We start from the raw sequence: 9,453 nt of genomic DNA on the forward strand, positions 1-9,453 counted from the left end.
ATGTCATTGATTGAATAAAAAAGGTACATTTTGGTAGATTAACCTTACAAGGCTTTGGTCCTAGTTACAATCTATGCAAAAAAAAAAAAAAAATACAAAGCTTTGGTCCTAGTTACATTCTACCAAAATTAAAGGCAAAATACTAGTCTACTAACAAAAATCCTAAGTTCGGGGGCTAGGTTACGAAATGGGAAGGTGATAAGCACCCATTCTGCCCAGGCAGAGTCTAGTCTTCTAGACTCTAATGACCATTACATACTCTTTTCGTATGATGTTGAATGATATGTTATAACACACATGACAAACACTTGAGAAAATTAATTTAAATAAATTTTCCTTATGAATAATGTCCTCTTTTAAAAGAAAAAAAAAAAATCAGACCTATTTTTGTAAAGAGTAAAAAGAATGAGATTTGATTTTGTAAAGTTGTAATTTAAAACCATGTGTTTTGTTAGCTTTAATTTTGTGATAAATTTGATTGTAATTTTATTCAATATTTTATACCTTGTATTTATTGTAGGATTTAATTGTAAGGGTTGCGTGATAGAGAGAGAGAAAGTGTGAAGACTTAAGCAATTGAAGATAGAATATTTCTCGCGGGTATCTCGCTACTAGGCATCCCATGAAGTGATGCATGTGCCCTGCACATGATTGGAATGTGAAGAGTCAGTACAAATGGAGACAGCTGTGTTTCGCGAGTAGCTCGTGGGTAAGGCCTTCCCGCGAGACACTTACAAAACATTTTGTTTGGCCAGACTGTGCTATTTGATACACATTTTCTGTACCCACACTATATATACCCACATTACCCACAAATGTTGAGGAGTACTTCAGAGAGAAAACCCTAACCACAAACCTTGAGAGTTGGAGATTGTTATACCCATATTTCTCTACACAATTGCTTGTGGATTTTCCTCAACTCCTTCTTCTCCATTTCCATACCATTGAAAGGTTGATAGCCCAAACACTTACCACACCATTTCAGAGTGTCAAGTGACGTTTTTGGTGCTACTGGGAAGTATTGGAAGAAGCCAAGTATGGCAGATGCAACTCTCTCAAAGACTAGTATAGTTCATTCAATATCAATGACTTCAAAAGGTTCAAGTGTGGCATAAAATCATTTTTTCTTGGCCAAAAGCAAGAACAATGAGACTACAACAAGGGAAATATGTTACACACTTCCAAATGAACTTTAAGATTAGAAAAAAATAAATAACCCTCCAAAAATAATGATTGGCTCAAAACTCACAAGGGTTATAGTCTCCACATTGTTATCATCAAGATTTTCTAATCATTTTTATCCTTCAACAACAAGTTATGTCTTAGTGGCTACGTGCATGTGCAATGAATTGAGCATGAAAGCAATGAAATTCTTTAAGCAAGAGTAGTATAATGAACTTAAAACACAAACCTCAAGCTAGGCAAAAGAAAGTTTTTTTTTTTTTTTTTTGGGAAATAAATAAAATAAATTCCCTTCCCCCAAACTTAAATTTCACATTATCCTCAATGGGAAAAAGGAAGAAAAACTAAATAAAAGAATGAGAAAGGAGAAGAGATGCTCCCCTGATTTTAATTGAATATTTTTTCTTAGGGTGCAGCTATGTACCCATTGAAGATTTCTGTGGTCTCTTTATTCCTGCAAAATGAAAGAAAAAACAATAAGATAAAGAAAAAAAATAAAAAATAAAATAAAAAATAAAAACATAAACATAAATAAATAAATAAATAAAAAACACTTGGGTTGCCTCCCAAAAGCGCTTTATTTAACGGCTGTAGCTAGACGTTATCCTCCATTAAAATCTTGTGCGTGCAAATTGAAGGACTAATTCCTTTGATGTTAGAGATGGTCCAACCCAAAGCCATTTTGTGTTTCCGCAAGATTCTCAGCAACTTTTTCTCCTCTACATCACTCAAAGAACTGTTAATAATAACTAGAAAAGTATAGTCTTGGCCTAAGAAAGCATACCTTAAATTTGATGGAAGCGGTTTGAGCTCAAGTTTAGGTGGTTCCTCTGGTGGAGATGTTGGCTGACATGATTTTAAGTCTTCTACTTTTGGTTGCATTGAAGGAGAAAAGAGTGGTGTAGCCTCCAAATATCTTTCACACTCTTTAACCTCTTCATCATTGAATTTAACAGGTGTAGAGCGAGTAAGACATACCTCAAGTGGTAACTTTAGAAAATCAGTTGCACAAGTCTCATCGGCCATAATCACATCTCGGTCACTTATTTGAAAACAAGAATGTGTCTCAGCAGGAAATTTCATAGGCTTAAATACATCAAAAGTGACCTCATCCTCTCCGACCCTCAAAACAAGTTTTCCTTGCTTGACATCAATTAAGGTTCTCCCCATCGCAAGGAAAGGTCGACCCATTATCAAAGGGATCTCCTCGTCCTCATCCATATCAAGGACAATGAAGTCAGTCAGGAAGATGAACTTGTCAACTTTTACTAATACGTCCTCAATAACTCCTCTTGGATATTTAATAGATCTATCCGCCAATTGTAAAGAGATAGTGGTCAGCTTTACTTCTCCAAGACCCAATTTCCTAAAAATAGAGAGAGGCATTAGATTAATACTTGCCCCTAAATCACATAAAACTCTATCAAAATAAGATTTTCCTATAGTGCAAGGGATAGTGAAACTCCTCGGATCTTTCAGCTTAAGTGGCAGCTTCTTTTGTAAGATTGCACTACTCTCCTCTGTCAGCATTACTGTTTCATGCTCCTCCAGTTTCCACTTCCTTGATATAATATCCTTCAAAAATTTAGCATATTTAGGCATTTGTTCCAAAGCTTCAATGAGAGGAATATTAATATGCAATTGCTTAAATATACTTAGAAATTTAGAAAACTGATCATCCACATTGTTTTTTCTTAATCTTTGCAGAAAAGAAATTGGTGGATCATAAATTGAAGGAGAATAAGTCTTAAAAGTAACTTCCCTGGATTTTTTGGATTTTGAAGCTCTTTCATCCTCCTTAGTTTTCTCAGCTTGCTCCACTTCTTTCATCTCTGACTCGACTTCCCTCATCTTTGACTTCTCATTATCTACAGCTTCATCTTGTTTGGCATTTGTTACTTTTGGCTCCTTATATGTTCGTCCACTTCTCAATGATATTGCCTTTACATGTTCTTTCGGATTGGTGATAGTGTTGCTTGGCAAAGTTCCTGCAGTCCTCTCTGTGAGCATGCTTGAGAGCTGACCGATTTGCACCTCAAGATTGCGGATTGAAGCTGAGTTGTTTTGGATCACCACATCTGTCTTTTGCATGTACTGCATGAACATGTCCTCAAGTGTTGGCTTCTTCTCTTGCTGTGGAAATTGCTGAGGTGGTTTAGCCTGCCCTTGGTTATTGCTCCATGAGAAGTTGGGGTGATTCCTCCATCCAGGATTGTACGTGTTCAAGTATGGGTTATTTTGATGTTGAAAATTTGACACGTAATTTGTCTGTACATAACTCGATTGGGCAAAAGGATTTCCCACTTAAGAGTCGACACTTGAATGGTTTCCTGCACAATGATCACAAACAACATTAGTTTGAATAGCATTAACATTCATTTTACCTAGTTGTTGAGACAAAGTTGCCATTTGTGTCGCCAATGAGGTAATAGAATCAAGTTCTAAAACTCCAGCTGTCTTTCTTGGCATTGCTCTTTCTGTAGGCCATTGATAGTTGTTGGATGCCAATTCTTCTAGAAGTTCATAGGCTGCCTCATGAGTTTTACTCATTAAAACTCCACCAGCTGCTGCATCAACCATAGACCTGTTTGTAGCTCCTAAACCATTGTAGAATGTTTGCACTTGAAGCCATGCTGGAAGGTCATGATGAGGACACCTTCGCAATAAATCTTTGTACCTCTCCCATGCTTCGTATAATGATTCACCCTCAAATTGGATGAACGTGGTGATATCATTCCTTAGCTTTGCTGTCTTTGCAGGAGGGAAATATTTTGCTAAGAATTTTTGTGCCAACTCCTTCCATGTAGTAATGATGCCAGGTGGCAAAGAATTCAACCAAACTTTTGCCTTATCCCTAAGTGAGAAGGGAAAAAGCCTTAGTCGAATCGCATCATTTGTCATTCCATTATGTTTAAAAGTATCACAAATTTCCAAGAAATTTGCAATATGGACATTAGGATCCTTTTGTGACAGCCCCCCGAACTGGACAGTCTGTTGTATCATCTGAATGATGGCCGGCTTGATCTCAAAATTATTGGCTTGTATGGCTAGCCTCCTTATGCTCGATGTAGCTCCATTTACCGAGGGCATAGCATAATCTCTTAACGCCTTTTGTTCTTGATCGGCCATATTAGATAGAGATGTGTTGGCCTCTTTCTTCTTTTCTTTCTTGAGCTAACGTAAGGTTCTTTCAATTTCAGGATCAAAGAGTGTATGCTCTAATAGTTTAGATCGGGGCATGCACTTCTAATTCCTGAAAAGAAAGAAAACAAACTCAGATGCACTAATTAATTTTTTTTTTAATTTTTTAATTTTTGAATAAGTGAAATAAAATCCAAAGTAGTAAATATCTAGCTAGTATCAATATCAATAACAAATAGTTAATCCCCGGCAACGGCGCCAAAAACTTGTTTGCGTAAAATAATCTACAAGCGCACAGAATCGTAACAAGTAGTAAAGTATTTTTAGAAAATGAATGTCGAATCCACAAGGATTAACTATGTTATTGAATACCAAAATTCACTAAATAAATTACTATTTGGAAATTTGAAAACAAATGGAATGTTCTACTATCTAAATTAAATTAAACTATTTAATAAAAATAAATCTACGAATAAAAGGAATTAACAAAGCATAAAACTCTAACAGTGTAAAAATATGATAAGAATGGATCTAGAGCAGTTGATTTCACCTAACAAATCCCACACAATTTATTCTTCCTAATTATTAAATTCTAATAATCTCCCATTGATGATTAAAAATTCCTTAAGTATTCAATATATTCTCCCGAATAATATCAAAAATATCTTCAAATAACAATTCCATATCTCTATGTGAATTTAATTAATTGGAGACTCATTACGTACTTTGAATTTTCTAAAAAATCACACTAATTGCGGTAAAGCATCTCTACTTTTGCTCAACTAATGGTGTTTAATTCTAGAACTAAAATAACAAATCACCTCTCGGTCTCATTGTAATTCAATTGATCAAACAATAATTCATAAAGAAAAATAGTAAGCATTAAGAATAAGAATAAAACACTCAATCATGGAAATAATAAAAATAAAATAACTCAGAAAATAAATTGTGTGTTCATTGCTAGACTACATCAACGCTCTAGAAAATAAAATTTAGTTCATAATAAAATTGAAAGTAAAACAAATAAAACTTATGTCTTTCATCCGAATTGGTTGATCAACATGAAGCTCTCGCCTTTGTCCTCAGATCCTCCTCCTCAGAAAGACTCCCAAAAGCAAATTCTTCTATGCGGTAGCCCCCTTTTCCTCTCAGGTTTCTCCCCCCTTCTTTTTACCCTAAAGAGCCTTTAAATAGGTCAAGGAATCCTATTACAAGTTGAATTCTCGTTTGGAGAAAATTCCAGATTTTTAGGCTTCATTTAACCGACAATTTTGGCCCATTTAAATTCAGAATTCTGACTTTTGATAAACTACAAAGTTGTAGCCCTTTAAGTAACTTTCCAGCCCAACTTGAATCATCTTGATTGGATATCTGATTCGAAAGTTATGCCAAAAATACTAACTGATGTGCAGGCTGGAATCCTAATCTGAATTGGACTTGGATTTGGTGCAAATTTCCTATGATTTCTTGCTCCAATTGGACTTGAATTTAATTGGCCTAGCCCCACTTTGCATGTAAAGCACTTGTTACCTACAACACAAAGATATTATATAATCAATAACAAAATAACATAAAAGTAAAGCTAAATATGTAGATATGTGAGTACTTTATTGTATATATTTCATGCACATCAGTTGGCAATCCTACTAGGTGGAGGCCTCGACCTTCTTTCGTCCCTCTAGTCATTCGTCTAGGCTGACTTTCTTCCTTTATCTGGTTGAAGGTCATCTTGCTTCTCCCTTTTCTTCAGCCTGCCCCCTCAAGCTATCATGGCGTCCTCAGTGTACTTCATAGATCTGTATAAAATGTTAGCCATGGTCTTTAGGCCATTCTAGTAGATGGAGAAAGGGAATTCCCCGGATTGAAATCCATTGGTGAAAGTCATGACCAAAACCTTGTCACCAGCTTTGTCAATCAACAAAGCCTCCTTGTTGAACTAAGTCACGTATGACCTTAAGCTCTTGCCTACCGTTACTTGATGTTTAGAAGGCTCACTAAAGACCTCTTGTATCTTTGCTCGCCAATGAAGTGTGTGACAAAATGCCCATTTTTACTCCTTGAAAGTAGAGACAGTGTTGGGGGCTATCTTGCCGAACCATACTCTAGCTAGTTGTGGGGAATGCTCTGCACATGATTTCATCTGAAACCCCTTGCTCTGCTTGATGGTCAAGTGGGTCCTTTGATTCGTCATATGCTTCTACTTACAACATTCAAAACTTGGCTGGAAGGGGGAAAAAGGTGACCTGCGCAGAGAAGGATGAGTCAATTCGATGGACTAGTTCGTCCAAGTTGGTGGACACTCGCCCTTTCATGGTGTTCATCATCATACCATCTTCTCTTTCATCATTTGCATGTCCTGTCAGTCCCACCTGCTGGCGACATTGCTTTCTTCCTAATCTTCCCTTTCTTAGCGGTCTCCTATCAAGAGGTGGCTGTCGTTGTGCTCATCATTGTCCTGTTCGTCACATTGGTTGTTAGGACGTCATTCATTCCTTTGGTTCAATTGTTGCTCTAAGTCCTAATTGCGTTGGGTAAGCCGCTTAATTGCCATGGTTGTACTTGTCTTTCTAAGGCGCTGGAGGGGTTTTCAATCTCCTAGTTGATGGTAGCCATTGAACATGTCTTGACCATGCAACTCTTTGTCTTAGAAGCAGTAATATGACTAATCACTCTTTTTAATAGACAACACCAACTAATGATGCACAAAATCATCAATGAGTTAATTGTCCATGTGCACCAATGAAGGTACCTAAAGAATAAGAAAATGAAGAACCAAAAGAGATTACTGGTGGGAGTGCAGGCCAAAGACCCTTCAAATGTTAAGTTAGAGATAGGAAAATCTGCAAGAACTCAATAGTGTGAGAGCTAGGAATTTTCACGTACCTTAAGGAAGAGGAGGTTAGGTGCTTATATAGTGGTGTAGAGCTAACCAAGATCTCCTGAATGTAAGAGTTTTTCTTGTAGAGAAAATTTGGAGGTAAAGCTCTGATATCTTAGGGCTTCTCTTCCCATATGGGGAAGATAAGAACGTGTAGTAAGGTCTTTAGGCGTGGTGTGCAAGTTATTTCCATGTAGGGTCACATGAGTGGAGAACACGTAAAGGCTTTTGGGACCTAGTATACTCAACTATCAGCATGATCACCCACTTGTCGGTCCAATTATTCGTCTGTTGGTATGCGAGTAGAGGACAAGGCATGAATCGCTCATCGGGCACATACCCAAGATACCCGACGGGTCTTTGGGGAAGGTGAACCACTAACCCATTAGGACATTGAGGATATTGAATAGGGAATTTATCCCAATAGGTCTGTGGTTGGTAGGTCCCATTAGAGGAGGCATCTATCCTAACGGGTCAAAGTGAACTGATGACTTTTATGGATGAAAATATCCCTATCAATTCCTAGACCATTGCACTTAGAGCATTCTTCAACATTTCCCAAATATTATAACAAGGTGTATTAATAATTGACTTACGATATAATTTTATTTTATTTTAAAGGAAAATTGAAGAGAACTCAATTGCCACACATTTGGCATTTGGTAATAGAATATTCTGAACACTTTATTTTCATCTGGTATTTGTTCTAGCTTTCTTTTCTATGCCATTCATTCATTGTCTAATTGCCTCCAACAGAAAACAAGCACCTACCAACCCAAAAAAAAGAAGCAGCAAAGAGCACCTAACTCCATGGAAAGCAAGAACTACAGTATCAAAGCAGACAAAGTTGTTCTTGACGAAAAAAACAAAGAATCCATCACAACCACCACTGACCGATGCTATTTCTCAGAATTGCCGTCGCATGTCACATTGGAAATCTTGCTCAAGCTCCCTATTGAAGCCTTAATACGATGCAGGTATGTATGCAAGTCTTGGCGTGACCTACTCTTAGATCCTAGTTTTGCCAAACTACACCATGGTATCAAACCCACTGGTGTTATGCTTCAATCTAGCCTATTCCCTCATGGCAATTCTGGTGGGCTTTACTTGCTTGAGCCTCAAGAAGAAGAACCCACTTCTATAATTGCCAAGTTTAACAATTTCACCTACCTTGAATCTACTCTAGTGAATTCATGTAATGGGTTGATTTGCTCTTGTGATATTAGGATGGCTAATCCCATATACATATCAAATCCTATAACTGGTGATTATTTGACCCTGCCAAATGGTGAAACAAAGCCAGATGGTCAATTTGTATCTGGGTTTGGATTTAGCCCCAAGACTAAGCAGTACAAAGTGGTTAAATATTCAGACTTTGTAGAGATTTATACACTAGGAAGTGGTGGTTGGAGAAGAATTGAATATGTTCCACCTGCTCGCCATAGGAGTTTGTTTGGGACTTTTGTGGATGGAGCTCTTCACTGGCTTGTTAAACTTCCTAATGGCTCAGTGCTTATTCGTTCTTTTGATCTTGAAAATGAGCAATTCCGAGCAATTCCACTACCTTCATCTAGGGTATATTATGCCAGTTTTAAAAGGTCAAATCTTGGGATATTTGGAGACTGCCTTTCTTTGAGTTCAATTGGTATGTATGCTTCTGATTGGGATATTGAAATTTGGGTGATGAAGGAATATGGTGTAAAAGAGTCTTGGACTAAACAGCTTGTGAGTTGTGATTAAATCCCCAAGTCCATGGGAACATTGGTGGAACCCTGAGAGTGTTCAAGTTATATGTTTTTTGAAAAATGGGGAAGTTATCTTGGATTGCGTAGGTTGTCCAGTCATTTACAATATTGCACAAGAAAGCTTCAGAGTGTTGAACCCTAATGGGATATTATTGACACATGTTAAAGCAACTGCTCATGCTTCAAGCTTTGTTTCGCTTAAAGACATTGCAATGGGAGATGGCTCAAGAGTGCTTATGTTTTAGATCATGTCTAAGTGTTTCTGATCCATAGTTTCAACAAGTATTTATTTATTGTGATCTCTCATGTGAATTGTTGAGTTCACTTGGAAGATGTGGAAGATTATACTATAATTTCATCTATGAACAATAGGTTCAACCAATTGATTTGTATTATTTAATGAACAAATTTTAGTTACAAAATTAGTTGTAACTTAAGGTTAAGCTACAACCTTACTTAATATTTTTTGGTTGGAGGTAAATTTTGACAAATCCATCATTGGATTAT

The 9,453-nt window shown here is 36.9% G+C and overlaps 2 protein-coding genes and 1 non-coding gene across 3 annotated transcripts; 2 read left to right on the forward strand and 1 right to left on the reverse strand.

Moving 5' to 3' along the window:
- Nucleotides 1-1,587: 1,587 nt before the first annotated feature.
- On the reverse strand, nt 1,588-4,311 carry LOC112032150 (uncharacterized). The gene is made up of 3 exons (XM_065770877.1): nt 3,532-4,311; nt 1,967-3,450; nt 1,588-1,636 (listed from the first exon to the last, which is right to left on the reverse strand). Exons 1-3 carry the CDS (start codon nt 4,309-4,311, stop codon nt 1,588-1,590), a joined length of 2,313 nt encoding a protein of 770 aa, XP_065626949.1.
- LOC112032178 (small nucleolar RNA R71) lies at nt 3,821-3,927 on the forward strand. The gene has a single exon (XR_002885060.2). It is a non-coding gene; the product is annotated as a small nucleolar RNA R71 (small nucleolar RNA).
- Nucleotides 4,312-7,844: 3,533 nt separating the features above from the next.
- On the forward strand, nt 7,845-9,452 carry LOC112030351 (F-box protein At3g07870-like). The gene is given in 2 exon segments (XM_065770932.1): nt 7,845-8,926; nt 8,928-9,452. Coding segments are annotated over 2 exon segments (1,179 nt in total). The 5' UTR covers nt 7,845-8,011; the 3' UTR covers nt 9,192-9,452.
- Nucleotide 9,453: the final 1 nt, after the last annotated feature.

This window comes from Quercus suber, unplaced genomic scaffold (assembly GCF_002906115.3).
Source record: "Quercus suber isolate HL8 unplaced genomic scaffold, Cork oak 2.0 scaffold_37, whole genome shotgun sequence".
Lineage (NCBI taxonomy): Eukaryota > Viridiplantae > Streptophyta > Magnoliopsida > Fagales > Fagaceae > Quercus > Quercus suber.

Coding starts and splice junctions, on each gene's coding strand:
- LOC112032150 (XM_065770877.1), bottom strand. CDS start 4,311: ATGGCCGATCAAGAACAAAAGGCGTTAAGAGATTATGCTATGCCCTCG. Junction 3,451..3,531: donor ATGCTATTCAAACTAATGTT/GTTTGTGATCAT, acceptor AGTTATGTACAG/ACAAATTACGTGTCAAATTT. Junction 1,637..1,966: donor CCGCTTCCATCAAATTTAAG/GTATGCTTTCTT, acceptor TTCATTTTGCAG/GAATAAAGAGACCACAGAAA.